Source organism: Passer montanus, unplaced genomic scaffold (assembly GCF_014805655.1).
Source record: "Passer montanus isolate IOZ18808 unplaced genomic scaffold, ASM1480565v1 scaffold79, whole genome shotgun sequence".
NCBI lineage: Eukaryota > Metazoa > Chordata > Aves > Passeriformes > Passeridae > Passer > Passer montanus.
Window position 1 is genome coordinate 2,148,165 of NW_024373145.1, and position 20,504 is coordinate 2,168,668.

Consider the following 20,504-nt stretch of genomic DNA (forward strand, 5'->3'; position numbering starts at 1 on the left):
TCTCCTGTCACTGACTATAGAGGTGATCTGCATACATAGGGAGGGAGCCTGACTTTTATAGGACTAATTTTAGGACAAAATACATCCCAAACAGTCATGAAGAAAGAACTCTTTTGCAGTACTTACTTCATTTGCTACAAATCTTTGTCCAATAAATATTGAAAAATCTGTGTTACCATTACATCTCATTGTGAATTTGTATAGAAACCAAAGCTTTCTCCCACCTTTATAGTACTTTTGGTCACAGCCTAAGTCTTCATCCTGAATTAGGAAGCAATTGAGCTGAAGTCTTCCACTTCTCAATTATTGAACTATGGTGTCTTTTTTCCTACATAAAGTGTTTCATATCCAGAATTATTCACAACCTAGCCCAAGCCAATGTTTTTGATTGCTTTTCTGCAGACTTCTCAAATAGAGATAATGAAGGAAGTTTTACAGAATTGGAATGAAAAGCTTCATCCTGGTATCATCCATTTTCCTCCACCAAAAATGCACTTTTCTTAATTTCTACAATATTCAGCATATATTTAATGGACTGAATGGGAATGGATTTAAATCCAAACCTGAGTCTGGTGTTGGGATAATCTGATTATAAAATTACACCTGCTATTTCATGAATGCATAGCAAGAAGTTTGTTTTGTAAGTGTATTCTCTTCTCTGTCCTCTCTAACACCACTAGTGAATATTCTTGGCTTCTCCAGAAACATAAATAAATGTGTGTTTGTGCACAGATTATCATGGCATCTGTAAAACACTTTTTAAAATTAAAATAGCTATTGAAGGGTTGCAAATTTTTTAATAATCTTTATTACTTTCAGTCTCAGTTTACACAGTTGCCCTAAACCAGTGAAAGCTGATGAATGTATTTTTATGGATTTCCATCAGAAAAAACTTTGGGCTCATACCACAGGTAATTCTGAAATCCCATGACATTTACTAGCATAGTTTCATTTCCTTCAGTTATCCAGCTACAGTAGCAGGCTACTGCAGTTAGTTAGCTTATGATATTTACATGTTTTGTTGGTTTTATTTTAAGAGGAAGAGAAATAAAGTCTCCATAATATGTTTTATTTATTTCCTGAGGACTTTCACTTACACAAGTAGGCACTAAACATTTGAAATTGACTTTCCAGAGAACAACAGTAGAAAACTTTATAGTTTGGCTTAGTTTCATTTAAAACAGTAAAAACTGACCTTGTAAACATTTCCATAGGAGGTAGGATACATACATTTGACAATCTGTCAAATATGAAAAAGTAAACAGTTACTCTGTGGTCCTAATAAATAATGAGCAACACAGGCATTAAATAAACATTTTATATATATAAAAAAGATATAAGGGAAACACTAAAATAGCATTTTTAATAAATTAGGAATAGATGTAATAATTTCTTTACAACTTATTCTCGCGTGCAAGAATCACTGTCTCTTTCTGCTTACCCTGAATTTCTGACTGAAAATCTGTAATGGTGAGAGCAATCCTGAGAGATTCATAAGCAGGACCCAATCTAAATATAGCTATTTTTTGTATGTGGAGAGCTGATAACATTGCTAAAATGGCTTCTTTAACAACTATATGTACTACTTTTATCTTCCACCAACTTGGAAAGGGGATTATCATCACAGCCTGAATGTCTGGGATTGGAAAGTAAGCTTAGGGCACAGACACGTCTCTCTCAGGTTCCTCCAGCAGCTGCTCCCATGAAGACAGTGTTGATTGGTGGTAAAGATGGCACCATATCTCTGTTTGGTGGGGCATGGACCTCCAGATTTTCCTGGGAAGGGAATTGACCAGATGCTCCATACATACACTGTGAAGAAGATGTGGTTTGCAAGTTTGAAGCTGTGGGGAAAAAAAGGTTACCGTCACTGCAAATTTTCAATTTATTGAATTTAACAGAAATCACAATTCAGTTTCATTTGATGGAAACTCCTATCTACAAGGTACATTATCTGAAGGACAGAAATGTCTGATCTTCTGTGCAAGATTAACAGGTAAGCAGTAGGAAGGTGTAATCTTGTGTAGAAATAAAGTGTCCTAGTTTATATCTTCCATGCAATCGTTTTTGGAATGTGAGACCCAACTTGGCTGCTATTTGTTTAAGGCATATAGCAAAACAAACCCTTCAGGATTCAGTATTTCTGCCTAAAATTCACTGTCAGTGGGAGCTTTGCCTATTACACAGTTGTTGAAGCAGAGAATGGGGGACCAGAGCACAGGAAGTATATACTGAGACACCCCTGACCCAGGATTCACTTGATCTGTTTGACAGTGAGGATCTCCAAGAGACTCTAGAAAAGCCCAGTCTATTATTAGTTTACTTAATAATCAGAAAGTGCTTTCTAATACATATTTTTATGCAACTCAGGCCAATCATTCTACTGCTCCTAGACAATGGATTATAGATCTCCTTATGGAAGCAAATTTATTAAACTCAGTTTTAAGGAAAACACATCCTAAGTACCGAGCTGCTTCACCTCTATGTTTCATTTCATATACAGTGTACAGGAGCTACAATTTAATACCCAGCATTTGATAGGATAGTGAAAAGTTCACAGCTGCTCCTCAGTTGTTGGCTGTACTTACACATAGGGGTCCGGCAGACAATAGAAGGTGAGGAATCTGAGTAGTAGGAGCCTGTTTGCTTTCTTCTGCTGTCATCCAAGATATTCAGTGGATCATGTACATCACTGTAGGATGGCAGTGGCCGAATGCTGCTGACACTGCTGATTACAGAAACATGTTGGTCCACCATTGTTCCAAGTCTGTGAGATTCTGAATAATTTATGCTGTTTCCATAATATCCTAATTGAAGATTGAAAAAAAGAAGATGAATGAAACTACGGGGTAGTGTATGAGCCTGTGACAACCTTGGAAAAACAGTAGTTGTTATTGGATGAAGCCCTTCACAATAAGATTATTTATATACACACACAGCTCAGGAAAATAAGCAGCATATGTAAAGACAGATCCAAAAGAGAGGTGGTAACAAGGAAACCAAAATATGGTAAGGGTTCAGTCATGCCTTCAGTTTCTTTCCTTCTAATTTCAGAATCAAACATAGCCTGCAATCATTGGTCTTAAGAGATACCACGGGGAGTCCTATGCAGAGTTCAGTGCCTCCTTATGAAGCTTGCAATGAAGGAAAGAAAATCTGCAGGGTAATATGCACTCCCTGCATAGACAAATCCACATGAAAGTAACATTTCCACTGTGTCTTTCGTCCAGAAGAGGGAGGTGTTTTGCTGACTATACCACTGAAGCAGTAATTTTACCTTTGAAGTTTGAGAAATGAGTGGGACAAAGTCCCAAACTATTGCTAGTGCACATTTTTATACTTCTTTCCACCCTGCAACTCAAATGGTCCATTATGCTGATCCCTGAAGTAAACTATCTTGTATCTCCTCTGTTTCATAGCAAATGTTTTGGGGGCTTTTCAATATATTGTTAAACCATAAGATCGTCCTGGTTTTGCTTCCTTTGTGCAAGATATGGTGGTGATACCAAAGGAAGATTAACATAGGGCAGCAGATAAATTTGAGGTCAACTGAGAATTCACCAGAGGAAAATAAACCCTTAAGTTGCTTATTAAGCTGCTTTACAATCTCTGTGTGTTATCAGAGAAGCGAAAAACAGGAATGTATAAATAAAAGCTGAAATACATCTTCCATAGAAAAAAATGCAGAGAAAAGGTGTTTTACTCCAGCAACGAAAGAGAAACAAAAGGAAAAAGAAAATATGTATCAATACCATTGGAAGCATTAGCAGGATAAGCTGCTCCTGGACATGAAGATACTGAGTTGTTCAAGAAATTGAAACTCCCACTATTCAGAAACTGCATATTGTGTGTGTCTTGAGACATGTTAGAGGGACCATAGCTGGAAGGGGATCTGGCATTGTAGGGAGACACGGCACAACTGTTGCTGAAGTAGTCTCTGGAGAACTGCTGTTCACTCAAGGCATTGAATCGACTGGGCTCTGCTCTCTGGTCATAAACTCCTGAAGTGGAATGGGCCTGTGTCCTGAACATAGCCTGGTAGTTGGAATTGTTTCCATAGTAATTCTGATTAGTCTGTGACAAAGTCTGGTAAAGGGGTTCTGAGTAGGAAGAGCACTGTGAATGTGTCGATAGCATGGGACCTGCACTGGGAGGTCTCACAGCCATTGGCCCCTGGTTGATCACACTTCCTCGGCTGACCATGGCTGGTGAGATGGGTGGAGTCATGAGGTGACCAGTGCTTTGAGACAGCTCCATTTGATCTGGAATCAATAAACATTAACTGTGATTAGTGTCCATACCTCAGTACTGTTGTTAAGACACAAACCCTTTAATGAAGTGCAGATAACCATTTGAAACCTTTACAAAAGACATGCACTGGCCCCCACCTATATAATTCACAGCTTTAATTTCATGGCTTCAGGGTATAAAACTTCTCCCTTTCATTCTTCAGCTTAGAGGTGCCACATTCAGTGGGAATTCCCAACAGTTACACTCCTCATGTGCTCCAGGTTTACTGCTCATTCTCTACTCACAAGAACCTCACCAAGCCAAGAGTTCTAAGATAGTTTTACCATTTTTCCAAGAGGAATTATTTATTACTGAAAGGGTAATTACAATTGCTGACTTCTGTAAATCTCCACAGAAGGTGAGCTCATGAAATGTTGTTTACTAGAGGTCTTCATAAATGCATGTGGTCATTGTTAGTCCTACAGCAACATGCTGCCACGAACTGAAAGACTAACAATCAAATTAGGGAAGGAGAAGATGGAAGAGTTGATACACACCTGTCAGCTGCATACTGTCCCCATCTCCTGCGGTGAAGGGGTTCAGACCAGGAGGTGCACTGCTGGGCTGGCCAGCTGACAAGGACACATAGGTTTGCTCTCCTAGGCACTCATTTTTGACTGAAGTGTCACTGGGCAGAGGAGCGGCTTTGTTGCGATTTGCTAGGAAGCAAGAGCTTGGTGATGCAGTGAAGGTGGCTTTGCTTGCATCTGGAAGGGTAAATGAAAACCCTTGTTGGCTGTTATGTACCCTCACTGCACAGAAGTTCTCTTTGCATCATTTTCCCTGACCATAGATCTACATCACACAGTTTCAGCTCCTTACTGAAGCCATCATATTGAAAGCATGAATCAGATTTATTTCCTTGAAGTAAATGTCAACAATGAAGTCAAAGTAAGTGTATTAAGAATGAATCAGGATCAACATTTCATCCTAAAGAACTAACAATGGCAACTTTAGAATTCCTGAACTCTCTTTTCATATTGATATCTAGAGAAAAACATTTGTTATACTCAAGAGTTCTTCAGCTTTTTGCAGACTATTGATAAAGTCAGTTTTGCTGTTCTTCAGAGGAAACCATGATTTTACCTTATGGTTTCAAGTACTTCACCTAAACACACAAGGATAAGGCAACTGTCATGCAGGCCAAGTTTTTCTTCTGGAGGCTGAATTGAAAGAAGTGCAGCGCTTACTGTCAGACAAATTCTATGCATATTTCCTGTAGTAAAGTGCAGATTTAGAGTAACAATAACCAAAAAATTAAGGATTGACTGCCAGTGCTGATACTAATAAAAAATAATTCTGCAAGTTTCTGAAGTTTCAATGAATTTTCATTATTAATTTGGACCAGAACTTGATTCAAATCAATCTTCATTCTTTTTATAGCAAAGGACCTGAAACATATGATTTCAAACTGTCTAACTTTGAAGAAGCTTAGTAGATGAAAAATGTTAAGGATACTGTTTTCAAACAATTTTATTTCTCTTCCATAAAGTAATACTTCAACCACATGATAAATAGGGCTCCAAACTTGTGTTCTGATGTTGGGATGAAGGGATATTTGCACTCTGGAAACAGTTAATAGATTCCTGGTTGAAGTTGTAATTACATATTTAAGATTTGGGGAAAAAATGGATTAGCAATTCCTGCCCTTTCTGCTACTTATACCTCTTTTTGCACTTCAGTTTATGGCCCTTCAGATGTACCTACAAGTCTTTGCTGCATCCAAGGTAATTTCAGTGATCCTTAGTACTGACATTCCAACAAAATGCTGTGAACTGAATTGTGGTAGGAAGGTGGGCATGAATTGCTGAGTGAATGGTCACAAACTTTCGGAGAATTTGACAATGTTGCACATAACCACACCTTCAGGAGAACACTGTACACTTGCTTCTGCTTAAACAAATACATCAATTCCTAAACATACTGGAATACAAAGAAGTAAGCTCTAGTTACCTAAATTCTTCATGTATTTGTCCAGTAGATTCTGGAGTTCTTGTTCTTTGTCATTATTGAACTGTGTCTCCATGGCAAGCAGGATGTACTCATCTAGTAACATGCGGATCAAATGAAAAGAACCTTTTGGAGGAGAAAGAGAGAGAGAGAGTAGCTGAGTTATCTTTGTGACCATCTCTCACCACTCCACAAGAAGCCAGTGAAACAAACAAATAATTGTGGACTTTAAATGACCTGGCAAGACCAACAAGGAATAGTGCCTAACTTCTAGCTCTAATCTCTCTTTGCACTGGCCCACCTAGCTCAATTGTTTACTGTCCTGTAGGCTATTTGACCACTAATTACATCAAAGAAAAATACTGATGAAAGTGAGACATGCTTTATACTTGAAGAGAGCACACAGTGGAACTAGATAAGGCTGAAGTCTGCTAGAATGCCTCTGCTCTATTTCTGTTTGCCTTGTGCTAAATAACCAGACAATAACTGGTAAAGTCTTTGACCTTATTTCAGGGATATATCACATTAAACAATATGTGTCCCTACAGTAATTTCAAATACCCTCTGAATTTTAAATAACAATATACGTATGGCTAAATATATGACATTGCATACTAGAGTTTGTTTCACTTGCTCTGCCATCTTCTCTCTTATATAAGGCTCTTTCTGAGTGTTCCCAAAAATGTAAACATTCCTAAAGATGCATGTGGGACCCTAAATTTTTAAAAGCCACAAACACTATTAAATCGATCATCTGCTGATTCCAGAATTAAGTGTGTGATGACTGCCAATTTCTTTTTGGGGTTGTTTTTTTTTTTTTGTTTGTTTTTTTTTTTAAATTTTTTTAAAAACATACTATGTTTTAAACTTATATACAGCATTTTTTGACCAAACTGATCCACAGGTAAAACCAATAATTTAAATCTTTTTTCTCTTACATTTTCTCTTACACTGAGATATGCGGTCATTGCAATATTAAAACAAACAAAGTTTCTAGCACTTAAATATCAAAGCAGTACCAAAACAGCAATTAAAAAGAAAAATACCATTTACAAACAAGCCTATGACAGAGGTCACCAGCAAAATATTGCTAGCATTTACTGTGAAATATTAGTTTGAAAAATACATCACACAGTATTTGTGGCTTTGATCAAATAATTTTTAGATTAGGATGGGTTCCTCAGCACAGGAAATAGTGGAAAGCTGGTAATTGCTGAACATATATGTACAAAATATGAGTGTCTTTATAAAGTTCAGGTACCAAAACTTGATGCATTGTTTAGAGTTAGGTTATGCATGACTCGAGCACCGAAGAAGCTCCATTTCAGAAGGAAGTCTTGAGCTCTCTTCTTTAAAGACCTCCCATTTTGCTTGCTTGCCTGAAAGAGAACAGTAAAATACTGTTAGGAATGCTCACTTGCTTTGTGCCAACAGGAGAGAAGAACTGAATATCCTTGAGAGTTAAGGACTCCTTAACTCAGACTGATGTGAATCAAGCTGCCTGATTCAAACTATCTCCCTGCTGTGTGACCTAACTTGGTAAAATAGCAGGCTCCACTCCTTCCAGTGCAATCACAGAATGTTGTCTGTCAATGTCAGATGAAGCAAACTGCTTACTGCTTGGGCCTGATGGGACATAAAGTACTCCATGTTCTACTATTAAAGGTGTCAAGTTGTTCTGTAACTATAGAGGTGAGGAGGAGAGGGAGGCTGGGAGGCAGGAAGGAAGAAAGGATGGTCCCACCCTCTGGCACTGTTATCCCATAAAAACAGAGAATAGAAATTAGTCTTTGTACTTTAATTTAATCTGTGTAATACTGGTCAGAATCTCTCTTACAGAATGGTATGTTACCATCATGATGATCAAAGTGATGCTTTCAATACTGCTCATTTCATACAGTCACTTTGCTCTGGCAGTGATTTGTTTGTGTGGTAACAAATACCTTGTTACTTTCTCAAACAGCAAGCAGAAAGAAGATGTGTGGGCTTGACAGTAGCCACACTTTAGCATGAACAGAAGGCAAACAGCAGTGGAAGGATTACATGTTCTGTAAATGATTAGCTCCTGCTCAAGTTGACCTAGCTTCATATCAAAACTTGTTAGTACTTCTTCCCTTAAATACAGGAAAACAATTCTAGGAACCATACTCATTAGCTTTAACAATATGGTATCACATAGTAGATGCTGAATGGAGAATTGCTTCACCTTTTCTGTCTGACTTGCTTATCAGGAATTGTCTTCTGAAATTGTGGAATGAAATTTAGACCACAATCACTCCAGTCTAAAATAAATTGAGACTACTCAGCTTCAAAGGGATTTTTTTTTTGCCTAGGGAGATTTCTGTGTATATGAGGACTTGCTTTGGCTCTGCTGTCCTGAGTAATCCAAAGCTGTGCTGCTCACAGTGTCAGCAATTGTGTCAGCAATTGCTAGGAAACTCAGAGAACTTTAAAAAGCAAGAAATTATCACTGCCTCCATTGAAATTTGGAAAAACAGGCAAAGAAAGGAAAAGGGCATGCCTATGGTTTTCCTGTAAGTAGCAGTCTTTCTTCTGCCAGCCAGTTGATGCTGACTGTACTGTCTCATCTTTTTGCACCCATTCATATCAAGATCCTACCTGAAATGATGAATAAGATATTGCATTTTCAGATAAAAAAAAGTCTGGTGAGAAGACCAGTGTTCATCTATTAGCCAACAATATGTAACACCTCATTCTACTAGTTTACAGTAATTAGAATCACAAATTGGGTAAATATCTTTTACTCAGCTATAAGAAAATATCCTTTCTTTTGTTCTGAGCTGTAGTTTATTAATTCCTGCATAACTACAGGCACATAAAATACTTGTGATGAAAATGCATCATGGTAATTGGAGATGGGAAGAGGAATCCCATCAAAACAACCAGTTACTGAGTTAAGCACCTTACAAAGCTACAGAACTGTATCTTCCATCCTGAAATGTAGAAATTCTTCAGGAGGCTAGCTACTTCTGAATCCACATGCTGCAGTAACTTATACCACACACAGTACCACCTAAATGCCATGGAAGAGAGAATTGCTTCTCTAAGAAACAACTTTGGCTCACCTTTCTCAGAGCAATCCCTCTGTGATTCTGCAGGCACACATAATATCAGAGGGTTTCTGTCATGTACAGTTTGTGAAAGTGCTGGCTTTAGTGTCTTAGCTACAATACTTAAGTTTGTCACACACATAAGACCACTCAGCATGATTAATCTGGACGAATATCGCTGGAATCTTTGACACCAAATGACAAACTTCCCTGTCACAGTAAAGGAGATAGGAGCAGAGATGACAATTGCTTTTGGAAAATCAGTGGGACTGCATGAGGAGTTAGGGGAGTAGGATTTGGTCTGGAGTCAGGCAGAACATTTGAAAGGTACCTTGATAACCCTTTGCTCAACCACAGTATCCAACCATTCAATAAATGATTCCACAGTGGCATTCTTCTTTAGGAGGTCCTTCAGTTCTTGGAACACTGTAATAGAGTCATCTACCATGTAAAAAGGAGAACATATCATCGCACTCTATTCCAAACATGAGAAAAAGCCACTCACCAGCCATATGACAATATTGTAGCATGGAAAGGAAAATCAAAGAATTAGAGCAGTGAAGAAATAAGTAATTCCCCAGCAAAGCAAGCACACACACATCCATCACACACACGTATTTTAATTACTTAAGCATTACAATGGTACAGGTTGTAAGACAATGAAGTTTTATAAGAAAATAAAAGCAAAACAAGATTATTGTATATTCCATTCCTTTGTAGATTCAATCTTGAAAACCTTTCTTATTTACTAATAAAGCTTTCCCTGTAATATGGCAGTTTTGCAGTGTCTTATGTTTTCTTAATATTTTACAAGTTTCTCACAATAGGATATAAAGTTAATTTCCTCAATTTCCATAATACTACATTTACTAATAAAGCTTTCCCTGTAATATGGCAATTTTGCAGTGTCTTATTTTTTTTCATATTTTACAAGTTTCTCACAATAGGATATAAAGTTAATTTCCTCAATTTCCATTTTCAAAAAAGTGCCTGAAGGACCAGTTATTTCTCGTCTTTTTTTTTTTCTTTTTTAACCAGTGTGAAAGAAGACAAAGAATAAAATAAAAAATAACTACACAAAAAAAGTGGGAAAGGGGCAACTCAAATGAAAATGTGAACAGGATTGTGAATAATTAAAGAAAACAAACTGTTATAACAAAAAAATAATATTTACAGGACAACACATTCCTTTCAGCTCTTGAAACTCTCACCAACATGACTCCTATGACAAAGTTCTCTTTTTAATAGAGAAAATGACTATATTTATTTTTTAACAATGTATATGAAAATTAACCAACTCAAAAATTTTACTTCACTCTATTTTGTGTATAAAAATAGCTGCTACACTAAATAGAAAATTGCATATATTTTTAAAGTTCAATTTTCAGAAGAAAATACTATTGATTTTTAAAAAAGTAAACTAGTTAAAATATCCATTACATTAGTCCATAATGAAATGGAATTTCAGACAAACCTTTCAATAACTGATCTGTGCAATATCCCCACATAAGATAGGGCCAAGTTTCAAAAGAGGTTTGCAACTGACATGTAAACGAATTTTTCAGCAACCATTTAAAATCATCTAGCTGGGAGGACTTTCCAGCACAAGCTTCTGTTCTTGTAGGATATGCCAGGGCAACCAATTGGTTTTCTTAACCTACTGAAGTTTATGGTTTATGAACTAGATTAGAGAATGCAGAGTCTATGAGTGCCCTGTCTCAGTCAGTCCAAGCAGATTGGTGTAGCATGGAATGAAAGAATGTACTTTTAATGGTAAAACTATATCACCATGGACTTACATTCACTGTAGACTTCCCCATCAGAGTCTGTGCTCCCTGAAACTGCAAGGAGGGCCTGAGAACCAATACTGTTCAAATCGACTTTTTCAATATCTGACACCATGGAATTCACCACGTGCTGATCAAAAAGAGCTGGCCGAGCAATCTGCAAGAGAAAGCAAGGTCAAATCCTGAGATCCTGTTGTGGTTTTGCCCCAGCTGGCAGCTTAGCACCACACAGCCACTCACTCACTTCCTACACTGCCAACGGATGGGGGAGAGAATTAAAGAATAAAAAGTAAGAAAACTTGTTGGTTAGGTTAAAAGCAGTTTGATATTTTTAAAAAGAAATAATAAAAATAACAACAACAATAATTTAAAAGTTTAAAAGAAACACCAAAAAACAACAGTTAAAACAATTTCTCACCCACCAACTGGCCAGTGCCCAGCCAGGTCCCTGAGCAGTGGTCCCCTGCCAAACTTCCCCCCAGTTTTATTGCTGATTTGTGGTAAGGAATATCCCTGTGATCAGCTGGGGCCAGCTGTCCCACCTATGTCCCCAGCTAAATTGTGCTAATTTTTTATTCCAACTTACTTGCTGGCAGTGTGGTGTAAGAAGCAGAAAAGATCTTGGCTGTGTGTAAACACTGCTCAGCAGTAACTAAAATAGCTCTGAGTGATCTATAGTTTCCAGTACAAATACAAAATATAGACCCATACTATGATGAACAAAATTAACTCTGTCCCAGCCAAAACTAGTCCAGACCCACACCTGGGGAGCACCCAAAAAACTGCTCAGAGAAGAATCTTATGTTTAATTTTATTGTCATGGCTGGGTTTATCACAGATCAGATGAGATGTTTCCCTTTCATTAGACTCCTGATGCTCTTCTAATGTGCCTTCCTATCAGATTATCTTCACAAGAACACCCATATGCTGCTTCTGTATTTATGAAAGAGAAAACCAAGTCAAGAAGAATCTCTGGTGTGCCTACAGTTATTCATGAGGACTATCACCTCAAAGGCAAAGATTTGCCAGCACGGAAGGAAGTTCCTCAAAAGGCATTGCATTCTTTTGGATAATCTACAAAACCATCACATAGACGTGACTCCTCATTGCAGACACCTGTATCCCGACAACATAGCCTTGGAGTCTCCAACTACCTGTCACTCCCATTTCTTCTTTCCACTCAAAACTTGAATAGAAATAGAACAACATGGACAAGACAGCGAATCTTTGCTAGGCAAGAAGAATAATCCAGTATTTTCCAATTTGGTACTAAACAAAATACACATATATTCCACTTGATAATTTTATTGAAAATAGTTCCTGTGACGGTAGTTCATTATAACCATGTTCTTTGCTCTATTTTCTGGTACAAAAGTTTAAAGTTCTGGTCAGATCTCTTTATGGTCACTTTCTAATTTAATGGTTAAACTACAAGATTTATGTCTTCCATGGCTGAAGGTCAACATTGAAAAAATAATGCATTGTATCTCATAGCCAGAAAGGTACCATGACTACAACTGACACATTTTTGAATGTATAATCTTTTTCTGTTTACCTGTGCTAGGTGTAGGAATGACGTCTGTCGTTTCAGGGAAGAAACAAATCTTCGTGCAATAGGCAATTTCTTATCTATCAGGCTTTCTGGTAGATTTTCCAAAGAGGAAGCAACCCACTGTTCCCAGTTTTTTGCAAAACTTCTTATATCTGCCAGTAAACTATAAGGGAAACAAAAAGTGATTTAGAGAATCACCAATAAAAGTTGTCCGGCATTAGTTTAAATAATTGGGTTTCAATCTATGGCTAACAGACTTCTGAACATATCTGGAAATTCCTCCTCAGGTTTTACCAAAAGAAACAGGAAATGATCAATCACTGATGTATATATTGAATACATGTTGATACATACCTCCTCTGGGAAAAACTGTGGGCCAATTAGGACACTAAAGTGCTATCTAATATTTTAAGGCTATTCTATAGCTCCTCTCAGAGCTGACACTATTTTTCCATACATACTCTACTGTTCTAAAAATGAGCATAAATACTGTGAGAAAATTTATCTATAATATGGAATTACTGGTATTTATCTGGAATATGCCTAAAAATCGGAATGTACCATGATTATTTTGAAATACCTACCTTTCTGGCATTTCTTGCATTGTTGCAGGGATGAGTACATCTGTAAGAACCTTCAAAAAGTTAACAGAAAATGACATCATGCTTCCACTGGCCATTCACTCATGTCTGTCTTGTCTACTTAAATTGCAGAAAATTTACACAGAATAAAGCCATTCAACCTACTGTCTAGATATTTATATGCCTGGATTTCTCCAATCACTATTAGACAGGAACATATGAGACATTTATATACTTATTGTGTATCTTCATAGCAGTAAAATGAGAAAAAAAAAAACAAAGAGAACATGCTATCCCCCATGTCTTAAAGAAGGGAAACCAGCAGAAGTGAGTTGCATAAACACTTTGTCTTGTCTAGCATCACCACATCTCTGTAAAGCAGATACTCAAGGATGTCCCAAGTCTTTGAATGCTGTTGACTCTTTCTTTCTACCAAACTGGACATGGAAATGCAGGCATTCAGAGTTTAGCCATAGAGTTCCATGTAGCTAAGTGTGGTGTGGAACAGTTTTGGCAAAAAAACTGTGCCATCTGGCATGCCCCCTAGGGAATATTACTGTGGAGGACAAAGTTGTTAGACAATATTCCAGAAATCTCCTTTCTGTTCATGTAAATAGTTTGATGACAATCCAATGTAATTCCTTCTTCCTTCTGTCAGATGTCAAAAATATCTAACATGATTATAGATAAGAAACAGTGAGAAACAAAGAGGCACAATAGTAAATTTATGAACTTCTGAGAAATTCAGTCTTATTCAATTTATAATTTAATGCCCCTCTAGTATTTCTTCTTCTGTCACATTAAATCTATCATAAATGAAGTTAATATTGAATCTATTGAGACAACACATTTAGAGCAGGAAAAACCTCATAAACTCAAGGTACATTATAACCTCTACAAGTAAATGAGGCTTAATGACCCATCTCCTGGGCAGTAATTATTATTCTCTATGCTAATTACCTTTGCTTTACTATGCTAACTAAAACACTTCTTACTTTACAGCTTTTTACATTTTTAAGAAATACATATTTTCATCTTTTCTGGATCTTTCACCCATATTTTTGTACAGTAAAGAAAGACAGATTACAATAAGGCATCAGATCTAAAAAGCTTCAAGTGTTTTGTTTTGATTGGTTAGTGTTTACTATTAAACCAATAGTTATTTCTTCTCATCAATATCTGATATGAAATCTGTTAGAGAGACACTTATATGAGAATCCTTTCCTATTTCTATGGCATGTCCTATCAAAGAAACTTAAAGTACTTTGTATCTACTAAATAATCATGTGATCTGACTTTCCACATTAAAAACTCAGGAAACTTTGGTGGCAAAATAATGTTTTTTCCCCGGCACTCTATAACTTATTCCTGACCCTTCCTTGACTCCTAAGGGTCACTTAGTTTCAACTTTTTATGTGGTCATGCCATGAGTTAAATCAAAGGACTCATATGGTACAAAAGCTCCCCAGACCAGTATTCCTTGAATTTTTTTGAAACCCAGAGCAGTTTAGAGTGTAGCAGTTTTGCTGGTACATCCATCAGCAAGATAACAGAAATGAAAGGCAGCTGGCAGGAGGGGCAAGAATGTCTTAACCCAGTATTGTTCCAGCTTGGTACCATGAAACCATGGCCTGACATAACCTGTGAGCAGCAGACTGGCATTTGGAATCACCCAACTGATGTTCCACAGACTCTCTTTTCTGGTAGAAATTGTAATAATCTTTTCAGTGAAAACAAGGCTTCAGTTTTCATCCAGGATTACCTTAGTCAGCCTTGTCAGGGAGCACATGAGCATTTCTTTTAGCTACATTCAAGGAAGTATGTCAAGGTTTCACTGTTGCTGTGCTGCCCGTGGTCACACACCAGGTGTTCAGCTGAGCTGAGACTGGAGTTCAGCTCTTACAGGTGCTCATTTTATTTCCTGATTTCAGTGATTTCCTTGCTGATTTACAGCAGAAAGCAGTCATGTCATCCTGTCATTCTATCTTTTTACAGATGCAGAAGCTGCGCTGGGGGTGAGATTATTCAGGTAGCTAAATGCTTAACGTACCTTATACAGTATTGAGTCACAGACACAGAAAATGTCAATGATGATGGGATTTTCAAGCAGAGGAAGAAGATGGTCAGGCATTCCTTGCCAGAAATGCAATAGGAAATGCTGGATCTAAAGGAATAGGAACCAGATTCACAGACATAAATCATTCTTTTTTGTCTTCCCATGCATATGAACCAAAAGTGTGTGTTCAAACAACCTTACCTCTTCAAAGTTCCCATTAATTGCATTGTCAAGGACACACTGACAGTGTGTTTTGTACATCATGATAAGAGTATCTACCTGTTTTGGAAGAAAGAAATATTAAACAGAGTTTCTTAAATCTTTCCTTTACTGCTACAGTAATCGAAGTTTCTGCTTTGTGTAGCTAGTATTTAAACACATAATATAAACTGTATTGTAATGTATATTACAAATAGACAGCCTGTATATCCAGAAGTGATGAGGACATCACTCATCTACAGCTTTATCAACTGCTTTATATCACTATTATTCAAGCATTATTTAAGTCATTATTTAAGTCAAGCACTGATGCTGTGGTCAGACATAGCATCTGAACCTGTATACACTGTGAAAATGTGGATAATAAAGTAAAGCAATAGCTAGATTAGTCAGTCAGATGGTAAAGTAAATTCACCTTTCTGAAGCTAAGATTAATCCCAAAGAGCAGTGCAAGTTAATCATTAGGCTACTATAGGCGTCTATGAGTGTTCTGAAACATCATCTAGTTGGACAAATGAGAAAATAGCTGCCAGTCATTTGGTCAAAGTTTAATCACTGCCTCACATGAACTCAAGTTTTAAAAGCAGAACTCCCTTTCATCTCAGCAAGCTACTTTATCTGAATGGAGTGTTCCTTTATTAAAAAAAAAAAAAAAAGTAGTAATTTTTAAGAATTGTAGCAAATTACAAGACGAGGAATACACAAACTCATTTAAGGAAGGAAAAGGGCTAGCAAAACCATTCTTATGGTCCTGAGTCACAGAAGGTTTGTTACAGTTTATTAACTTCTCTAGCAAACTACTCTCAGATCCTGAATGAACCTGGTGCCATCCTATTGCAATAGGTTCAGGATGCAGATTTCCTTGAAAACAGACCTTTCTGACTTTCAGAGCTGCTTCTTTAACTACGTATCTTTGAAAAGCAACACCAAAGTACTCAAGAGCATTTTAAAGATTTGTTTTTGAAAGGAGTTGATGGAAGTATAAAGGTTGGGTAAGTTCTCCAGAAATATTAAATGCAGGAACTACCCATCTATTTTAGTGCAGACTGCTGCATTTATGGGCTCTCCAGACATCTGAGTTGCAATCAACTCCTTAAGAGTTTAATGTATGGGCTGTCTTTAACAGAGTACCTAAATATCTTAGTTTCAGTAACCTTTGGTCAAATAAGTTGAAGGAGGGAAAAGGAAGGAAATCCTGAAGGACAGGAAAGAAGAAAACGAGAAATGAGAAAAGAGCAGCAAGGAAAGAGAATGCAGGATACACAGAAATTCATCTTTCCCACAGCCTCCTCATAACTCAGTAAGTCTGTCCCCAGACAGTCATGCGCAATGCTGCTGAGCCAAAAATGAAGAGAGAATGAATTGCCAGTTTTTCTCCATTGTTGGAGCAGTAAAAATCAGTTTGTTTATACTGCTGTGTTGGGTCTCCAAAGAACCTCAAACATTTGTCAGATTTAAATTTAATGAGAATGCTGTCTCTATGAGAGATGTCACTTTACTGATGAAGACTATAGCAGCAGGTAGTGCATGCTGCTAAGTATACCAGTTCTTGGGCTTTCTTTATGAATGGTAAGATTTCCAGCTAAGCCAGCTCCTTTTGTTTAGCTTCTCCCTAGAGGAATCCTAGGCTTCACTATTTTCTCAGAACAAGCTTAGGAGAAGGGGCTCACAAAACAGTGTGTCTCAAACCAGTCACCATTATCACCAGCACTGAAGACTAAATTGAAAAGTTCAAAATGTCTGTCAAAGGATTTCTAGCACAATGTAGCAGTTTGTAAGGGGACAAGAAACAACACAGATGTAACACACAGCAAAAGAATCAAAGACTCATAAAAAATGAGAAGTATTTCCAGCTGAAGAGTTATCCTTAGTGTAAGTAATGCCAAGTATTGATTTGAGGAATGATTTAAGTAATTTTAAAAAACCCAAACATGTTCAGATTTTCAGCTGTTTTTCAAATAATTAAGGAAAGACAGTAAAATTCATCTAACTATTTGTTGTGAATTATTTGTTCTGTTCTAATCAGAACAAATTTTACCTTAAATCCAAAGGCATTTGTAAAGAATACAACTCTTGGTTATTTGTTTGTTTTGCTCTCCCCGTCTTACATACCATCAGTTTGTAAAATACTGGGTCAGTTAATAGGTAAATAATTCAACCACCTTTCCATTGGAAAGTCGGTTAATCGGTGTTAGTAAAGGTTTGCCCCCTCTATAAATCAGTCACCTCTGTTTGATTATGGACATTTCTGGCTCTTTCATGTCAATACCTCAAAGGCTAAGATATGAAGAAACATTCTGTGGCAAATTTTTGATCTCTTAGACAGAAGAGAAGGAGCTCACTTTTTACCTTGTCTTTAGAAATGCACCCTTGAAGCAAAAGGTGTTGAGCACTTGGAAACTCTGGGAGGAGTGTTCCAGTTTTGGAACTCAGAGAATATTTACGAGTAAAACCACCCTGAAACAGAAGGGAAAAAACAAGAACATTGAAATACTGTTGCATCTGAAACCAAAATTCATGCTAAACTCGAATATTATTTCATGAGTCTTTCAAAGTTCCACAACACTTGATTTCAGATAATCCTTCAAAAATATTGATGTTTACCTAGACCTTGACCCCTGCTCAGGAAGGTTATTAAATGTCTATATCTATATATATAAGTGTCTGTATCTAAACTCCACAGAACACTCTTAAGCTCTGAAATGTTATGATTAAGGTGAAACCCTCATGCTCAAGAGAAGAAATACAATCTGTGCTATGGTTCTGCCCTTACTGGCTGAATTGTAGTTATTCTCATAGGACTGCATTCAAATCTAAAAACCATTTGGCTTAAAATCTTCGTTCTATCTTAGCCTAACCAGTCCTTATGTAAAGTCAGTATGCAGAGCCACACGCTGGCCTTCTGTGTATTCCTGTGGAAAATCTTACTACTGCTGTGCAGATTCCCTCTGTACTAATGTCTGAAATTTATGATCTTGCATAAGGCATTTGAATGGAACTTGAACCTTTTCCTGCCCCTTTACCTACAGTAAGATTTCACTGAAGTGGGAATGGTAGGTATACAGTAGAGCATATAGTGTAAAAGTGTGCAAATGAGACTATTTTTCTGTAAATGCTGACTTTTAAATTGGAGGCCAGTTTCAAGTGACATTCTCTCAAATACTAAATTCAGAAAACCATACCTGTAACTGACTTACGCAACATAAATATAGCCCTATTTTTGTAGGGTGATATGTCAGACAAAACACACAGCAAAAAACAAAAGCAAACAAATGTAAACTAATGTAAACTAATGTAAACATGTAAACTAATTTTGCGTGTGTTATCTACTATTCAAACACATATAAAGCTCTAAGTAAAAGAAATTGCAGAAATTTAGAAACATTAGTATTTCTTCATGTCAATACTTCTACAGTGTTATAATTGCCTATCAGGAAATAAGGAGGGTATTTTTTTAACAGGAGTAATTCTAATGATTTTATTATGCAATTACCCATGAAATCTATTAAAAGCTCTGATTCAAAGGGATTTGTTCATTTTTAAAAAAGGCAGTGATTGTGGTGCAAGGTTTAAGAGAAGATAATCTGCAATGTTTTTTACCTTGCTAATGGACTTATATGACTGTGCCTTAGTTCTAGGCTTAATATTTTAACCTGATGCCACTTGCCCTTTCAATTTAATGCCATCTGTTTCTAATGGCCATTTAACATTAAGATAATGACAGTAATATTATCTGCCTAATTAACCATGCAGACTCTAATGGTGCACTAACTGGTTTAGATAAAAGAATTTGCTGATATCTCCCCCTACAGAGAGAATACTAGAAAATGTGATAAAACATACCAGAAGTAAACAGTGTCCCTGGCACTCAATAAGTGTTCATTCAAATGCCATTTACTCAGTATATTTAGACAATCAGTGCTTTAACATCTTTTCAATGTCTTTATGTCCCTGCTGAGAATTACACCTTATGCAATTGTTGTAAATCTTTTTGGAATACCTAATTGCATGTACTTTCGAGCAAATGAAAAAGGACCTATCTATCACCTGTGCACACTAATGAAAATATAATGCCAAAATTTCAGTACACTGAGATTATTGTAATTCAGTTTTGACCATGAAAGACTTTTTTCCTCTTAAGACCTGCCTGAAAAATTTTAGATGATACTAAGTTAGACAATCCAGAACTCACAATGATGTGCCCTTTCTCATTTATTTCCACTGACTTATCTGTGAACACTTTTTTTCTGGGAGAATAGAGGAACTTTTGGTCAGAAACAAGACAGATTTGTAGGATTGTCAATTCCAAGGCAGACTGGGAATGCCACATCAGAGATGAAAGAAAATATGCATCCATTTATACCAAAGGAACCCGATATATTCCATCCCAAAACTCTGAACGAATGAATGCTTCAGTAGTGCTCATGAATATGTTTGGGATATCCCGTGGCATAGCACTATCTTCTTTTGATAAGATAGCCAATTATCTGAACAGGGAAAATGCAATGGATCTAATCTATCTGAACCTCACTAAAATACTTGACATGGTGTCACCATGGGAAATGATCAGTTATGCTGGTGAGAGTGGGGATTAGCAAAAGAATGTAAAAATATTTAAGAAACTGACTCTGGCTGAAATGCTAACAAGTTCTGTTGACAAGGAAACTACTGGGTTGAAAAGGGATTGAAGTGAAAATTCCCAAAGATCAGACTTAGGGCTGATCTGACTGAACATTTCATAGACTAAATTGGTTGACATGAGCTAACAAAATCATCAACAGAGAAAGACCAAGAGGTCATGTAGAAAGACATGGATGGCTTTGAGATAATGGTAATAAGGGGGATGAAGATCAATAGAGTAAAACTACACTCTCAGGGACAAATAAAAATGTCTGCTATCAGCTAGGAGTTGCTTATCTGGAAATTAAAAAGGTGGAAGGCTTACTGTGTATCAGTTGATCAGAGAAGATATGGTTAGTCTAGTAAATTAAATGGTGT

General features: G+C 36.9%; 1 protein-coding gene across 1 annotated transcript in view; it reads right to left on the bottom strand.

The window, feature by feature from the left end:
• Positions 1–1,677: 1,677 nt before the first annotated feature.
• The window catches only part of RFX6 (regulatory factor X6), a 33,278-nt gene continuing 14,451 nt past the window's right edge, over positions 1,678–20,504 (bottom strand). Inside the window, exons 7-19 of the mRNA XM_039731586.1 lie at positions 17,856–17,963; positions 15,489–15,566; positions 15,282–15,395; positions 13,235–13,284; positions 12,654–12,813; positions 11,111–11,255; positions 9,643–9,752; positions 7,502–7,619; positions 6,244–6,366; positions 4,788–4,997; positions 3,753–4,262; positions 2,589–2,807; positions 1,678–1,844 (exon numbers count right to left, since the gene is read on the bottom strand). Of these exons, the coding sequence (XP_039587520.1) occupies positions 1,678–1,844; positions 2,589–2,807; positions 3,753–4,262; positions 4,788–4,997; positions 6,244–6,366; positions 7,502–7,619; positions 9,643–9,752; positions 11,111–11,255; positions 12,654–12,813; positions 13,235–13,284; positions 15,282–15,395; positions 15,489–15,566; positions 17,856–17,963 (2,112 nt within the window). The remainder of the gene's footprint in view (positions 1,845–2,588; positions 2,808–3,752; positions 4,263–4,787; positions 4,998–6,243; positions 6,367–7,501; positions 7,620–9,642; positions 9,753–11,110; positions 11,256–12,653; positions 12,814–13,234; positions 13,285–15,281; positions 15,396–15,488; positions 15,567–17,855; positions 17,964–20,504) is intronic.